This window comes from Tursiops truncatus, chromosome 2 (genome assembly GCF_011762595.2).
Source record: "Tursiops truncatus isolate mTurTru1 chromosome 2, mTurTru1.mat.Y, whole genome shotgun sequence".
Classification (NCBI taxonomy): Eukaryota; Metazoa; Chordata; class Mammalia; order Artiodactyla; family Delphinidae; genus Tursiops; species Tursiops truncatus.
Genome location: NC_047035.1, coordinates 87,397,642 through 87,415,349, shown reverse-complemented (window position 1 = coordinate 87,415,349; position 17,708 = coordinate 87,397,642). Strand labels below are relative to the sequence as shown.

At 47.1% G+C, this 17,708-nt stretch overlaps 1 protein-coding gene across 1 annotated transcript in view; it reads right to left on the bottom strand.

Moving 5' to 3' along the window:
• Nucleotides 1-654: 654 nt before the first annotated feature.
• Nucleotides 655-17,708, bottom strand: part of SORD (sorbitol dehydrogenase) — a 34,909-nt gene continuing 17,855 nt past the window's right edge. The window contains exons 4-9 of the mRNA XM_004321067.4: nt 14,238-14,397; nt 9,645-9,763; nt 6,741-6,806; nt 5,588-5,763; nt 1,870-1,991; nt 655-951 (exon numbers count right to left, since the gene is read on the bottom strand). Coding sequence (XP_004321115.1) covers nt 786-951; nt 1,870-1,991; nt 5,588-5,763; nt 6,741-6,806; nt 9,645-9,763; nt 14,238-14,397 — 809 coding nt within the window. The 3' untranslated portion in view covers nt 655-785. The remainder of the gene's footprint in view (nt 952-1,869; nt 1,992-5,587; nt 5,764-6,740; nt 6,807-9,644; nt 9,764-14,237; nt 14,398-17,708) is intronic.

The following is a 17,708-nucleotide window of genomic DNA, read 5'->3' as shown; positions in this document are numbered from 1 at the left end:
ATGGGCTTCTCATTGCAGTGGCTTCTCTTGTTGTGGAGCACGGGCTCTAGGCACATGGGCTTCAGTAGTTGCAGCACATGGGCTCAGTAGTTGTAGTTTGTGGGCTCTAGAGCACAGGCTCAGTAGTTGCGGTGCACGGGCTTAGTTGCTCTGCAGCATGTGGGATCTTCCCAGACCAGGGATTGAACCCATGTCCCCTACACTGGCAGGCGGATTCTTAACCACTGTGCTGCCAGGGAAGTCCCTCCCTACTTGTGGGTTTTTTGTTTTGTTTTGTTTTGTTTTTATTTATTTTTTGGCTGCGTTGGGTCTTCGCTGCTGTGCGCAGGCTTTCTCTAGTTGTGGAGAGTGGGGGCTACTCTTCATTGTGGTGCGCGGGCTTCTCATTGCGGTGGCTTCTCTTGTTGCGGAGCACGGGCTCTAGGTGCGTGGGCTTCAGTAGTTGTGGCATGCGGGCTCAATAGTTGTGGCTCGTGGGCTCTAGAGCGCAGGCTCAGTAGTTGCGGTGCACGGGCTTAGTTGCTCTGCAGCATGTGGGATCTTCCCGGACCAGGGCTTGAACCCCTGTCCCCTGCATTGGCAGGCAGATTCTTAACTAGTGCGCCACCAGGGAAGTCCCCCTACTTGTGTTTTTAAGGCACACCAACTCCTCTGTGTAAGCCTCTCTTTTTATAATGAATTATTTTAATTATTCTTACTACTCAAAAGAAACTTCCACCACTGCCCAGCCAACCACTCAACCCCAAGATGCTGAGAGTGGGGACAAGGACAGAGCCCAATTCATATCATGGATTCTGGTCCTTGGGGTCGCACTTGATCATGACTTTCAACCCCAATCCCTTTTTGGATGTTTCAAAGGCCTCCAGAGCTTTCTCCAGAGGAAACCGATGGGTTACCAAGGGCTTTACATTCACAGACTTGGATGCAAGCATTGAAATCGCCATCGGCCACCTGGAAAAAATCACAAGCATCACACTCAACCTTCAGGAGGAAAGAAGGAGGTCCCCAAAACTACCCAGCACAAGATAAGTTTGGCCACATTTGTTTGTAGCTCTGTGGTTCTGCAAGGTCACTTCTACAGGCCAACAATGGAGAAAGGATCTTATGACTTATAATTCAGGAGTACAGAGTCTGTTCCCAAATGTCCCCTGTCCGTCTGCAATGTCTGCCATGAAGCCTAGAATTCCTTTGGCATGAAGGCATAAGGCATATGGAAGCCACTGTGAAAAGGCAGATAAGCCTCCAGTGGGGAAACCCAGGATGATCCAATCATACTCTTTAGCAGCTTGGCTTGGCAGAGTTTATTGGAAAACTAGCACTCTGCTGAGGGAATGGTTACAGACTCTAAAGATGGGAGAAAGGGCCACTGGTGGGGAAGGTGGTCCTGGACAGAGTGCCCCATTAGGGGAGAGGATGGACCCACAGAACATGAGGTGGGATTTATTAAGACCCTCTCACTTCCCAGGGTGGGACCTGGGGATCTGGAGTGAGAACCAAGGAACTTGAGTTCTTGCGGTTGTCCTGTTTCTCTCCTTCTTCCCTTTAAAGGGGGAAAATGGAGATCTGGCCACTTAAAGAAATGGAAAAGAGAGGGCCTAGACAATGAGTGGCAGACACCCAAGAAGAGCATGTTTCAAAATCCCGCTCCCTCCCTCTTTCCCTACAGCCCTCTCAGCTCTGCCCTCCCATTCTTTAACCACAAGTGAGTGCTCTATCTTTGGATCCTTATCATAACACACGGATGTCAGTGTGGCCAGGGAGTGCCCCTCATGAATAAACAGGCAGAGACTCTTGGTCCCAGAGGCCACCTAGGGCCTTCCCTGGACTTGCTGGCCACTCGCCACCCTGGCTCACCCACAACATACTCACGTGTTGCAGTATCGAAACACACCCTTGATGTCCACCTCCCTGGTAGCTGCGTGCACTAGGGGCACACTGGTCATCTCAGAGCCCAGCCCCACAAGCACCAGCGTCCCACCAGATTGAGTGGCCTGAAGAAGAGGTAAGAACAAGAAAACCAAGAAGATGAGAAAATGCAGACCCCACTCACAGTAGCACTGTTGCCATACAAACAGGTAAGTATCCAAAAATTTCAGAGTATGACTCTTTCTATACTGCTGGACTCTTCAGCATGTTAACCAAACTCAACAGAGCAGCAGAGTAGACAATGTCTCCTTTAAAGATCCTGAAACAATACACTTACCAGTGGAGGCACAGTGGGAGCATCTTCTGCTGTCCACAACATCCCAGGAAACAGCAAAGGTTCTCCAGATAGCAATGAGAATCTCCCCTACAACCATTGCTGACCCTTCAGCAGCCACTGAGCATCTTTCAAATGTTTACTAATTCAGGGGGCATCTCTGGTGGCGCAGTGGTTAAGAATCTGCCTGCCAATGCAGGGGACACGGGTTCGAGCCCTGGTCCGGGAAGATCCCACATGCCGCGGAGCAACTAAGCCCATGCGCCACAACTACTGAGCCTGTGATCTAGAGCCTGTGAGCCACAACTACTGAGCCCAAGTGCCACAACAACTGAAGCCCACGTGCCTAGAGCCCGTACTCCACAACAAGAGAAGCCACCGCAATGAGAAGCCCGCACACCGCAACGAAGAGTAGCCCTGTCTCGCCGCAACCAGAGAGAAGCGCGCATGAGACAACAAAGACGCAACGCAGCAAAAATAAAATAAATACTAATTAAGAAAAAAAAAAAAGCTTTACTAATTCAGTACCAGATGTTGGTGTCAGCCACTTCCTCCTCCAGAGTGCTCCCCACAAGACAGAGTGCCAAACCTCTAATGGACCACCTTTTGGTTAAAAAAAAACAACTACCAAGCACTATACCAATGGGGAGGGCTATAGGACTTCTGTGGTTTAAAAACTGCCTTATATGTGCACGCTGGCAATTAGAAATTTTTGTTCCAGAGACAGTCTCCCAATGGTATCAGTCATAATGGATTCATCAGTTTCCTCTTTGAGTGGGCAGAGAGCAAAATTTTCCCCAACAATCTCCACGTAACTTCACATGAGTGCTAGGCCTGCTCCAGAGATTTTGGGGGGTCATTGTGCTCGACGATGTGAGGGACAGAAAAATGGGCAATTCATTCATGCTAAGTTTTCATTACAGTTAACAGCAGAAAGCACTTACTGGGACCATTCTAAGTGCTGAGCAATGGAGCAGTAAGACAGCAAACATCACAGCTTCTACCTCCGAGGGGAAGGATACACCCTGGAGAGAGGGCTGTAGTGTGGAGGTGACTCCCAGCATTTGTACTTTTGAGCTCTGGGACCCTAGACGGTGCTCTGTCAGCCATGGGTTCCTCATGTGTGAGAACAGGACGATGCCTCCCCCTCAGCAGGGCTCTTAGGGGTGACAGTCACAGTGGCTGGCACTAGGATGGGCTCAACGTTTGGCATGTCTTCTGTTTTTATTGAAGCACAGTCACTTACAAATCACCTGTGACATATAAACACTGTCAGTAAGGGGGAGGGTATCTCACAACTGAAAAACATTGCTGTCCTCATTGGAAAAGTGTTGGGGGAGGTGTTCAGAATCGTGAGGGAGCCACAGAATACACTAAGAAATTTTCCAGGAAAACTGTTGCCCATTCAGCACTTCCTCTCCACCTGGTAAGGAGGAAGAGGAACCTCTTCCAAACTGGTCATCCCAGGCTGCCAGGAGGCCAGTAGCTTATTGACCACAGGCAAAGGAAATCTCAGACCACTGTTTTGTTGTTGTGACTTCCACACCAAGGAGATGACATCAATTCTACCCTAAGCATTTGCTATGTCTCCTCACGAACATTATCTAGACATCACATGGCAGAAAGGTGACTCTCAGGTATGTCCATAAGGTGCCTCTCCCTAACCTGCCCCTTGGCAGAGTGAACTGTAGCATTCTACAGCACCTGTCATGCATGATGCTCCACTCCCCACTCAGGACAGGCACCGGCTTCAGGCTGGTGAAGGCCCTTGTGTCACATTTACCTCCACGCCCACCTCAGGTAGCCTGGCAACTGGGCCCCCACCATCAATAGTTGGAGATATCAACTTGTTCTCAGATGCCCTCCAGCCAGGGCACAAGAAGAAGGAAGAACTTGTACTAGGAAGCCATATCTTTTACTGCCTCTCTCTTGAGTGGGGGTCACTGACCTGCTGACAACTTGAAAACAGTAGACACACCTTACTGGTCAAGTCCTCAAGGTGTCTGGCACAAAGCCAGGCACGAGGCAGGAACCCAAGACCTGCCATGGGTTGAACATAGCTCCACTGATCACACACACATCCATCGCCCTCTGGGTTTTGGTTTCTCTTTGCCCCTTCCCACATGGTGACCACTGACTGTCTCGGACAGTGGAGCAGAGAGCTGGCTGATTCCAGCTGGAACAAGGTTAGGGCAAAAGTGGCACCTGCTCCTGCCTCTCCCGCTGCTTCCTTGGCCCCCGGTGCCATATGCATCTTGGTAGGAGGAGGGGAAGGCAGCTCTGCCTGGGTGTGCCAGGCTTGAGGGCCGTGCCACACAGCTCGAGGGATCAGGTTTTCCCAGAATGTCTTGCACGGTGGACAGTGCCCTTGTGTGTGACTGGCTGTGACTCAGAAGGAAGGAAGAAGCATGTGCTGCTGTGGGAAAGCAGTTTGGGAGACAGGGCAGGAGTACCCAGCAGTGGCAGCTACCGATGCTCTCCCCAGCCCAGCCCCTCCCACCCTAGCACTGGTTCCTTGTCCCCTCTACCCCTTCCTCTCCAGAGGAGCCAGATGGAGTAAGGAAAGCCCAGGCACTGGAGCAGTGCGCTCAAGGTGAGTCACTGGGCCGCTCTCCTTGTAAAATGTGGAAAACGAGAACTCATTTTCAGGGCTATTATACAGATTAAGCATCATGTTTATAAAGCACACAGCAGAAGACACGGCCCACGGTAGAGCTTGGAATCTAGTTCTTATTCTTTTCTTCCTTCTTTTCCTCATACTTTGATTTCTCAATTTTACTCCTCCCTGCCCCTCCCCCTTCAACATCCCATAAATTACTAGTGGGTTGCTGAGGGGTAACTCAGGTATTGGCAGCTTATCTGTTCCTAATTCTGGGAAAGGACAGTAGTAGACAACCGTGATACTGAAATATCACCTCACCTTTGTGACTAGCTGAATTAACGACTGTTAGTTTGTATCAATGACTCAAAGACTACTGTTTTCCTCAATAAAGCAAGATAGGGATTTCCCACACTCAACTAAGGCATGCTTCCTTGTTCCTTCTGTTGATTTTTTTTTTTACCAGGAGCACTATTTTCATGATCACAGATGTGATCATAACAGAAATCCCATCCTAAAGATATGGGTCACTTAACATCTTTCAAGGCCCATGTATATCTGTTACCTAGTTCGAAGTTCACAATACCCCAATGAAGGTGTTAGGGAAATGTCACTACCTCCACAAGAGAGATAAGAAAGCAGTTATCAAGGAATTACCTGGTGGGGGGAGGGGTGGTCAACACAGCAAATCAGTGGAGAAGCTTGATCCTAGGAATCCTACTTGGTTCACTACCCTGGGCTGATTCCCTGAAGCTGCCTACCAGCTTAGCTACCCTTATTCCACTCACGTATATGCCCGCCTGGATGGAGGTCTCCACCCCTGTGCACTCGATGGTAACTTCTGGCTTGCACCCCAGCAGGCCTTCCACTTTATTGGCAATTTCCTGCGGGCTCTCGTTGGAGATCTGGAGGAGGAAATCAGCTCCAACTTCCTTGGCTTTAGACAACCGAGAGGCTGACAGATCTAAAGTTGAACAAAAGTTTCTTTCAAACTGAGAAACTGGATGGTGGATTAGGGAGAAAAAATGAAGGTGCAGATTCCAATGGCAAGGAAGCTCTGGTGTAGTGATGGTGTCGCTGAGCCCAACACACACACTCTCTAAACACACCCTCACACATAATCTCTTAGATAACTTCTCAAACATCCACATCCTTCTACATCCCCATACACCCCCATACATACCACACAGCTCTACACAGCTACACACATACTCTCTCACCTTCTCACACAAAACATGCAATGACACCCTTCTGCATCCCCACTCCCCTCATATATCCCCAACACCCCATACACCACACAACTCTACATGCTCACTCATACACTCTCACATATAACCTCTCCTCATACATACAAACACTCTCAGATACATTATACACACACACATTCTCTCTCACAGATACCTTCTCCACACACACGCACCCTTCTATACCCCACACGCTTCCATCATACCATGCTGCTCCACACACACATACCCACATGTCCTGTCAGAGAACCTCTCCTCACACACACATGAGTGTCTCACTCATACCACATACCTCACACATAAACATCCTCTTATAAACACATCACATACCCCACTAACACCACATCACACACACACACGCACACACACCCTCTGAGCTTGGTCAAACAACCCAAGGGCTGAAACTCTTCTTAGGACCAGGTGGGCAGTATAAGCATCTGAGGTCCACACATAAAGAGCCAGGTCCTCTTCTCTGCAGCAGCCACCCTCTCCCAGGAGCTTCAAAAGAGTCTCCTCCTCAGCCCTGACTTGGTCATCTCCTGGGTGGGCTTTTCAACCCTGGAACCCAGAAGAAAAGAGCAGGAGCCTCGTTAGAAACCCACTACACCAGGAAGGGAACAGGTCTCATGCCCCTGCTCCAAAACTGTAGGCCCAGCTGCTTCTATCCCAAGGAGATTTAAAAAGAAGAAAACCTTACCAGTCACCACCACTTGAGATGCACCCATTGCTTTGGCCACGAGCAAACTGACCAGTCCAATTGGCCCTAAATAAAGCAAGAAATAGGAGACATTTGTGAAATATCAAACACCAGCTCTCCCCCTTGTCTAGGCCATGGACAGGAACTGTATCTTTTGAGTACCTCTAGCATCTATCCCAGTGCCTAACATATAGTGAGACCTTAACAACTGTTTGTTGAATGCATGAGTAAATGAGTGCATGAGGGATTGTCCTCTACCTGGAATCTGCTCCCAGTGCTGGGCTCCTGTTCTCTCTTTGACCCCCTACCTTCTTAGAACCCAACATGCCTCCCCAAGGTGAGACGTGTCCTTTCAGGTGCCCTCTGAGGACCACCTTGGAGGGTGTCCTAGGTTGACTCAGCTGCTCAGGCAGCTCCAGGATGTCCAGGTGCCTGAGAATCAGCCCAAAGACCACCTGCTTCCCCACTTTATAGGCACACTAGATGGTTTTAACACAAAAACCAGACCACAAATAAGGCTATGCAGAATATCTTTGAGGACTTGCTTTTCGGACACTCCCTTTGAGAATAATTTAGTGAGTTCGCCCAGAAAGCAAAACACTGAGAAATACCTGAAATAACCAACAAAGGGCTGATTAGTTAAGTAAACTACAGAAGGATACCAAACAGCTATTAAAAATTATGTGTCTAACTCTTTTACCTAATGACATAGAAAAATGTTCACAGTATATTAATTTTTTGAAAGAGTAGGTAAAATGAAGCATATTCAGGATGATCTCATGAATTAAACGAACAAAAACAAAAACCAAACTGAAATATTCTGCACCAAAATGTTAACGGTGGTTCTCTCAGGCTGATGGGTTGTGTGAGTGCACATGCGTGCAGGTGTGGTATGTATGTGGTATGTATGATTTAACTTCTTTTTCTATAGCAAAAAAGTATTACTTATGCAGAGTTTTTTTTAAAAAAAATCTGTCACGTGAATCCTACAGTCTGCTGGCTCATTGAGGCAAATCTTCTATACCCATCAGCCTGCTTAGGAAGCCCTGTAGTCACTTATTTGGCCCTGCCAAAGAAAATCAGTCACAAAGTGTATGAGGATTAACTCAAAATGGATTAATGACTTGAATATAAGACCTGAAACCATAAAACTCCTAGAAGAAAACATAGGCAGTAAGCTCCTTGACATCAGTCTTGAGTTTTTGGATTTGACACCAAAAGCAAAGGTAATAAAAGCAAAAATAAACAAGTGGGACTGTATCAAACTAAAAAGCTTCTGCACAGCAAAGGAAACATCAACAAAATGAAAAAGGCAACATGTTGAGTAGGAGAAAAATATTTGCAAATCATATATTCGATATGGGTTAATATCCAAAATATATATAAGAACTTGCACAACTCAATAGCAAAAAGCAATCTGATTGAAAATTGAGCAGAGGACATGACTAGACATTTTTCCAAAGAATATATACAGATTGCCAAAATAAACATGAAAGAATGCTTGACACCACTAATCAGAGAAATGTAAATCAATACCACAAAGAGATATCACTGTACACCTGTTAGCATGGCTATTATCAAAAAGACAACAAGTAACAATTATTGGTGAGGATGCAGAGAAAAGGAAACCCCTATGCACTGTTGGTGGGAATGTAAATTGGTACAGACACTACAGAAAACAGTGTGGAGATTCCTCAAAAATGATCCAGTAATTCTACTTCTATTCAGAAGTGGAATTTTATCCAAAGAAAATAAAAACTTACTCAAAATGTTATCTCCACCCCCATATTCACTGCAGCATTATTTACAATAGTCCAGACATGGAAGCCACCTAAGTGTTCACCAATGGATGAATAGGCAGAGAAAATGTGGTGTGTGTGTGTGTGTGTGTGTGTGTGTGTGTGTGTGTGTGTGTGTGTGTATAAAATATTCCATAGATATGAAGAATAGATATGGAGCTGAGCTCATAGATATGGAGAATAGATTGATTGCCAGAGGTGGTGGTGGCAGCAGTGAAATGGATGAAGAGGGTCAAAAGGTACAAACTTCCAGTTATAAAATAAATAAGTCCTGGTTATCTAATGTACAGCATGGTGACTATAGTTAATACTGTATTGCATATATGAAAGTTGCTAAGAGAATAGATCTTAAAAGTTCTTATCATAAGAAAAAAATTTTATAACTGTGTGATGACATGTTAGCTAGATTTACTGTGGTGATCATTTTGCAATATATACAAATATCAAATCATTATGTTGTACACCTGAAACTAATATAATGTTATACGTCAGTTATACCTCCATAAAAAAATAAAAGTGTATGAGGAATACCAGATCACACCCACAAGGAGTGAAGCATGTTGTTTGGGTCACCAGAAGCAGTTAGAAGCCTAGATGATTCAGTCTGAGGCTGCTAGGCTTGTTCAAGCGACTGGAAGCAGGGGAGGAAGAAGGCAGCTAGCTGCAAGCCAATGTGGGCAGAGTGCTGACTCACAGTGGGCTGGACCCCACTCCTTCTGCTGGTCATAAGCATCGGCCGCCTCATTCTGGAAGGACCAGGAGACCAGTTCTCCAGGATGATTTGAAAGTCCAAAAGTTGCCCTTCCCTTTACTACCAAAAATATTTCCCTAGTTTCCTGTCAAGGGTTGAAAAATAATCCCAAATTGCATTCTTTAAGTGAACAAAAGGGTTATGTTGCCTAGGAAATAACATTGGTTACTACCATGCCTGCAGATATTTATCTAGCAAAGTGCGTGTCATTGAAGGAATGGGACACTGTGATCCTCCCTAACCCGGGAAGATTCTATGACCAATTTCAGCCCTTGGAGGGAGAATGAAATGGGCAGAGGGATCCCCACATTCCCCTTTAATGAACTCACAACCAGGGTGTCATCTGTTTCTTACCAGCTCCGCACACAAAGACCTTGTGCCCCAGGGTGACTCCAGCTCGCCGGCAGGCATGGATCCCCACAGACAGTGGCTCAATCAGGGCCCCTTCCTCAAAGGTGACATTGTCAGGAAGTCTGAGGAGTCATTCAACACACTTAGTTAGTCCCTTCGGGTTAACAGCAATAACAATAGCTAATATTTATTGAGCTTTAATTTATGTGCTGGGCAATGTGCTAAGCAATTTACATACATTCACTCATGTAAATCCTCAGAATAGTTCTGTGGTAGATATTATTATTCCCATTTTACAGACGAGGAAACCAAGCCTTGGAGGATTAAATGACTTGCTCCAAAAATTCAAAACCAGTGAGTACTGAGAGGCTTAAAGGGTTTGAACTGGAAGCTAGATATGTCTGATTCCAGAGCCCATATCATACTGCTCCCCCCTGAAAATGCTATCCAAGATAAAGTGTGGTGTGGCTGTCATTCATAAATGAAAAGTTCATTTCACAAGGGTTTAACTTAACACCATTCCAGCATTTCATCTGCTTCTCAAATTTATAACCTTTCTGGTTTCGTTTAAGCAAACAATCCAGACTATCAGCAGCTTTGCGAAACAGTGATTAGAAGCTGACTTCACTCTGTACGTTGTCTCCCATAGTACACACTTCAGAAGAACCATATCTGATAGCAGCAGCTGCCTGGCTGTCCCTGGATTGGTTAAGCAGATTAAATGCTGTGTAACCTTTGCCACTGGGTTCTTGGTTTTCACTTCCCTGTCCACTGGCACCTTGACCCTCCTAACCATCCCACTGATGAAGGCAGCAAATATTTGCATAATGCTTTACAGATTTAGAGAGCTTTCTCCTCCATATCTCATTTAATCCTCACCATGAACTTGTCAGGCAGGAAGGGCAGGCTTTGTTGTTGGTGGTGGTTTTTTTTTTTTTTTTTTGGCCACAAGGCTTGCAGAATCGTAGTTCCCAGACCAGGGATTGAACCCAGGCCCTTGGCAGTGAAAGTCCAGAGTCCTAACCACTGGACTACCAGGGAATTCCCGGACAGGCTTTGTTTTAACCTTTATTCTACAGAAGCAGAACTGAAGCTGAAGACATTGAGCGACCTGCCCAAGGTTACAAGGCTAGTGAGCAGAAGAGCAAGACTTAAACACAGATCTCCTGATTCCATATCCTCTGCCTGTCCCGCATCAGCTGCCTCTCGGTACAAGCAGCTCCGTAGTTAATATCTAACTTCTGCTACCTCCCCACTGCCCAGTATTTATTCAGCACATCCACAACCTCCACATGCAAGAACGTGAAAACCCTCAAGTTCCAAAAAGAGAAAAAAGTGGCAGCCAAACCATGTGCTGATCCCCATGATCCTTCTGTTCCTGATCCTCCACAGAATAAATAACAAGGCCTGCATTCGGCCTGACTGGTGCCCACCACCCCTTTTATCTCCCCTCCCCTCTGCTTCTCTCATATCATTTCCCACACGCCAATCCACTCTCTTGCTCTGACTGTTGTCGTCATCCCTTCTACCCACCAAACCTACCCCATCAATTCCAAATAAGGGGGAAGAGTTTGAAGTGAAATAATGAAGATTCCCAAACTCTCTCAAGGACCCCCAGTCACACACACTCTCTCCAACAGCCCTGCCTCTTCACATTTGGGCCTCCCCCAAAGCTGGTGCTGGGGCTAAACAGAGGGTGGCCTGTGGTCAGGAACTGTGTGCTCCTCTCATCTTCTGCTCTGACTTCCCTTTGGAATAAGAATACCAGGGAGAAATGGGATTGGGGATGGTGATGAGAGAGGATTGTTACGTGGGAGATTATTCCACTGATTAGGCAGATGCTGCCTTATCACACATGCAGCCGTTGCCAGAGTCCTGGGGTCCAGCCCTTTTGCCACTGACCTGGGGAGAGTTACTGGGTCCTCCTTCCCCAACCTTGTTCAGTGGAGGTTAAGGGAAAGGGGATGAGTTTCTTCCCGGCCCTAATTGTTCATGATTTTATAAACACCAGAAAATGACAAAGCAACTTGGTGGTTTTCACAATGGGATCCAGGAAATAGGAAAAAGGGTTAAAGAATGATCAAGGGCTTCCCTGGTGGCGCAGTGGTTGAGAGTCCACCTGCTGATGCAGGGGACATGGGTTCGTGCCCCGGTCCGGGAAGATCCCACATGTCATGGAGCGGCTGGGCCTGTGAGCCATGGCCGCTGAGCCTGTGCTCCGCAACGGGAGAGAGGCCCGCGTACCGCAAAAAAAAAAAAAAAAAAAAAAAAAAGAATGATCAAGAAGCCAAGCGGGAAGAAGGAAGACAGAAAGAAAATAAGGTGGGTCGGAAAATAAAGAAGGTGTGGCAGTGTACAAATCTGCACAAAGAGAAACCAGAGAGAAGGGTGTAGATCCAGGGCTGGGCTGAGGACATAGATACAAAGTACCCCAGGAGAAGAGGAAAGGTAGGGGTTGCATGTCCCCTAGAGGCCCTCCACAGCCCTCCCCTTGCCATTGCCAACCAGAACACTTCCTCCCACACCATTCCCTGCAAACCACTTGCGCCCCCGCCCCCCGACCCCGATTCCCAGTGCAAGGCTCCTTTTCAGGCCTATCCCGGTAACATCCACCAGATACAAGGCCATAGCTATGACACATCATGGCACTGTTTACTGAGCTCCTCTTCAGTGCCAGGCCTCGTGCTGAGTACTCGATATGCTTCTCCCACTGAATCACATCACTAATTCCACGCATTTCATCATGGCGATGCTATTATTTCCATTGCACAGGAGACGGAGGTTACAAAGTTTAAGTATCTTGTTCAAGGTCACACAGTTGGCAAATGGGAGAGACCAGTGGTTAGTCTCAAGTTTTACCGCCATGCTCTTCTGCCTTCCACGAAACACTTGTTTGCCACTTTGACTTGGAAAGGACCCAGAAAAAGTGGGAAAATTCAAGAACCACTTGCCCAAAGGTGGACTCTGCGTAGGTAAACTGCTCTCTCCTAGAGTGCTGACTTAAACTCATCACGAGGTCCCTGGCCTGTGACTCCTCTCAAGGCTTCCAGTAGACACTAGAAAACTCAGATCTGTCAGACTGCCCCTGTGACTGGCACCTGGACTTCAAAGACAAGCCCCATCCTAGCCAAAAGAGTCACTGCCGGGGCCAGGCTGGGGTAGGAGGAAAATGTGCCTGGTCGGTTCAGAAGGAAAGCAGCATCCCAGAGCTCCATGGGCTGGGGCCCATGCAGAAGGTATAGCCCTCTGCTTCTGCCAGACACAACTTCCCCAAATCACTTTGAGAGTTGAGGTAGGGTAGTGAGCACAGGGTAGGAGCTTGAGAATCACAGCCACCCCAGCTTGACTCCTGGTTCTGTTCTGTGTTCAAGCCAATTAGCCAGTTAGCCTTCTCCTGCCTCTGCTGACTCTCACACAATACTGTAATACTGGTGCCCACCTCGTCATTACAGTTATGAAAGTTAAATAAGACACGCAAAGCACTTATTAGCACAAGACCAGGCACGTAGTAACAATAATTGTGGGGACATCCCTGGTGGCACAGTGGTTAGGAATCCATCTGCCAATGCAGGGGACAAGGGTTCGAGCCCTGGTCCGGGAAGATCCCACATGCCGCAGAACAACTAAGCCCGTGTGCCACAACTACTGAGCCTGCGTGCCACAACTACTGAAGCCCATGCGCCTAGAGCCAGTGCTCCACAACAAGAGAAGCCACCACAATGAGAAGCCCATGCACTGCAACGAAGAGTGGTTCCCGCTCGACACAACTAGAGAAAGCCCACGCACAGCAACGAAGACCCAACGCAACCAAAAATAAATAAAAAAACAAACAATAATTGTGACTTTATGTGCATTGCCTTATTTAATCTCCAAGTGATTAAAAGAGACTGAAGCAGGGCTTCCCTGGTGGCGCAGTGGTTGAGAGTCCACCTGCCGATGCAGGGGACACAGGTTCATGCCCCAGTCCGGGAAGATCCCACATGCCGCGGAGTGGCTGGGCCCGTGAGCCATGGCCGCTGAGCCTGTGCGTCCAGAGCCTGTGCTCTGCAACGGGAGAGGCCACAACATGGAGAGGGGCCCGCATACCGCAAAAAAAAAAAAAAGAGACTGAAGCAGAAGAAGGTTAAGTCATTTCCTCAAAGTCACTCACTAGGAGGCAGTGGATCCAGGGTCCCAAAGCTCAAATTGCCCTGGCTCCACGCCACAGTAAATCCTAGTTGTTGCCGAGGTTTCTACTGTTACAAGATCTCTTTCTCGTCGCTGCAGTGGAAACCAATAATGGAGGACAACTACAATAAATTATCTCCAAGATGGCTGGAGAGGAGTGAGTGATTTCAGCAATGGTTTTCTATTATGGCTCTAGGTGAGGGAAAGTTAGAGTGAAAGACTAAAAAGCAAGCACTGTGAGTCAGTCTTAGCCCTAGTCGGGCTACGCTCCCTCAATGCCTCCAAGAAGGGCAGGCCTGCCAAGGGATGCCTCATGTCTAGAATTATGAGCTAAAAAGAATGAAGAAACCACTATAGGAAACTAGAAGAGCACCAAACAAACATTGGAGAAGAGGTCCCAGGTGGCACAGCTGGGCCATGGGCACTAACTTGTAGCAGAAGTTAGCATTGTGCTTGTAGAACCGGCAGAGGTTCCCGTCATCAGGGGGCGTGGCACAGAAGAAGATGGTTGGTGACAGATTGTATCGGCCAATCTTGCAGAATTCATCAGCTTCTCGGGGAGCACCAGGCTCGATGGCAACACGATCACCTGGGGGAAAAAAACACACAGGCAGGGGCACAGGCAGATGCTGTGAAGAGACACGTGCTCATGGACAGATGCCAGCAGGGGAATCTGGCCGAATGAGCCTCCCTCCCCACTGGGGACCCAGGGTACGCCAGGCAAGCCCAGCCCATTAGTGCCTGCAAAGGAAATACCAAACGCAGCACATACACTCTGGAAGAAAATGACCAGTCCGCCTCTTCACAGGCTAGTTTGGCCTGCCTGCTCTTTTATTGGCTCATGGAACAAGCCAACTTGCCCCTCCAGCTCCACAGCCACCTCCCAGCTTGGGAAACACACAACCAGTCCCATCAAGCCAGGTTTAGTTCCCATTTCAAACTGCTGTGAAAGAGGTGGCTAGTGTGTGGAATTTGCAGGCATTTTTTTCTTCACCTGTTTTGATAATATGCTGAAGGGAGTCATAATGATGGCATGTTTTATGTTCAGTCTCCTAGACAATAACTGATTCCTGGTTAGCAGAACCACTAAGGCAAATGACCCACAGAGGCCTCAGACTCGGGTACAGCAGAGTAACTTTCAGGTTTGTGAATGGCCAGCTCTATTGTACTTCTATTCTGTGTCTCACTACGCCCACTTGGAAACCCAGCTTTAGAATTGGCTCTTGCATCTTCTTAGTATGAAAATTTTCAAATGTACAGCAAAGTTGAAAGAACTGTATGGTGAGCACCCAGATGTTCTCAACTTGGTTTCTTCAATTAACATTTAGCTACAAATTAATCTGAAACTTAACCTTCAAGGTAACTGGGACAATATGCTTGTAGAAGTGTTTGCTCCCCTTTGCTTTTATCATCATCAGTGTACCTCCTTAATCCCTTCTAGCCTGATTCACTTATCTTGTTATGAGAATAATGTGTAACTTTGTGGCTGAAGACTTGCAAAGAATGAAGATAACGAGAAATTTTATTCTCAAAATAGTGACATATTACCTGCAACCACAGATTCAATATCAGCCCTGAGAATAAAGATCCTTGGTACTTAAAAAAAAAAAAATTAGCTACATTCACTTTATCACATATCCATCCCATCTATCCATCTCTCTTCCATCCATCAATTCATCTTCTTTTCTAATGCATTTCAAAGTAGGTTGCACACATGGGTACACATCACTCAGCTTCCTATCATTATACGTCAGCTTGCATATCATTAGACTTCAAAACTTGTTTATGGTTCCTTATTAAGGTAAAGTTTAGATGCTGACAAAATGCACAAATATTAAGTAGATCATTAGACGAAGCTGATAAAGGCATTCACTTGTGTAATGTAAACTCCCATCAAGACAAAGAACATTAACACTACCTCAGAAATTTCATTCCTTCTAGTCCCTTCCCAGCCAATCCCCAGCCCACCCCAGAGGGCGTACTAACAGAGTTAGGGCCCACCTGTGCCTGAGGACTGTGTTAGGAGCCTGAGAAGAACCTGTGAGAGGTCTGCCCTTCACCAAGCAGAGACATGTTAAGCTATTTTTATAAGTCTTTTGTGTTCAAAGGACTTACTGGATAGTGTAGTCCTGGTATGTAGTAAGTACACATTAAAAGTACCAGTAGTGATGGTGATTGTAGTAGTAGTAATATATAGTAGCATTAATAACAATCTTTATTGAATTTATCATTGTTATAATTATCTGAGCTGGTACTATCACAGAGGAAATTCAAACAATAAGATAAAAAGGCAGGAGGATGTGACCAAGATGGCAGAGTAAGAAGAACCTAAGCTCACCTTCTCCCATAGGCACACCAAAATTACATTTACAGAGTAACTATCAATGAGAACTAGCAGAAAAGATTTTCCACAACTAAAGATATGAAGAAGGAACTACAACAGATGGGTAGGAGGGGCAGAGATACAGTCTAGTCAAGACCCACACCTCTGGGTAGGCAATCCACAAACAGGAGAATAATTACAAATGCAGAGGTTCTCCTCCAAGAGAATCCAAGGTCAGAGCCCCACATCGGGCTCCCCAGCCCAGGGGTCATACACTGGGAAGACGAATCCCCAAAACATCTGCTTTGATGGCCAACAAGACTTTTGTACAAGAGAGCCAGAGGGGGCTGTAGGAAACAGAGACTTCACTATTAAAGGGCACTCACAAAATCTCACACACTGAGACCCAGCACAGAAGCAGTAATTTTTTTTTTTTTTTTGTGGTACGCGGGCCTCTCACTGTTGTGGCCTCTCCCGTTGCGGAGCACAGGCTCCGGACGTGCAGGCTCAGCGGCCATGGCTCACAGGCCCAGGTGCTCCGCGGCATGTGGGATCTTCCTGGACCGGGGCACGAACCCATGTCCCCTGCATCGGCAGGCGGACTCTCAACCGCTGCGCCACCAGGGAAGCCCAGAGGCAGTAATTTAAAAGGCAGCTGGGTCAGAACCACTTGCTAATCTTGGAGAGCTTCCCAGAGAGGCAGGAGGTAAATGGGACTCCTTCTGGGAGCATAGACGGTGGCGGCAGCAATTTGGGGGAGTCTGTTCTACCACAAGAACACTGGTGCTAACAAGTGCCATTTTGGAGTTCTCCCTCTTGCCTATTAGTGCAAAGGGCTTACGTGCCCACCAACCAGTCAGAACCAGTCCCAGGACCCCACAGGCTGCACAGCCAGCCATGCCAGGACTCAGCCTCAGCTACCAGTGGCTGGCAGCCTCGGCACAAAGCAGGGCATGGCCGCCAACTAGGCCAGGAACCAGACCCACCAACCCACAGTAGTCAGCATGCCACAACAGAAGGCCCCATGCTGCCCACAAAGGTGACACCCCTCTGGTGACCAGAGGGAGCGTGCTGCTGGCCCCACAGTATATCTCCTACATCAGTCTAATTCTCTAAGATTGGGAAATGAAACTGATCTAACTAATGTATAGGAATAAAAACAGAATTGGGCAAAATGAGGCGATAGAAGATTATGTTCTAAACAAAGGAACAAGATAAAACCTCAGAAGAACTAAGTGAAGTGGAGATAAGCATCTACCCAATAAAGAGTTAGCTCAAGGTAATGATCATAAAGTTGCTCAATGAACTTGGGAGACGAATGGATGAACACAGTGAGAAGTTTAACAAAGAGTTAGAAAATATAAAGAAGAACCAAACAGAGCTGAAGAATACAATAACTGAAATTAAAAATAAATACACTAGAGGGCTTCCCTGGTGGCGCAGTGGTTGAGAGTCCGCCTGCCAATGCAGTGGACACAGGTTCGTGCCCCGGTCCGGGAAGATCCCACATGCCGCAGAGCGGCTGGGCCCGTGAGCCATGGCCGCTGAGCCTGCGCGTCCGGAGCCTGTGCTCCGCA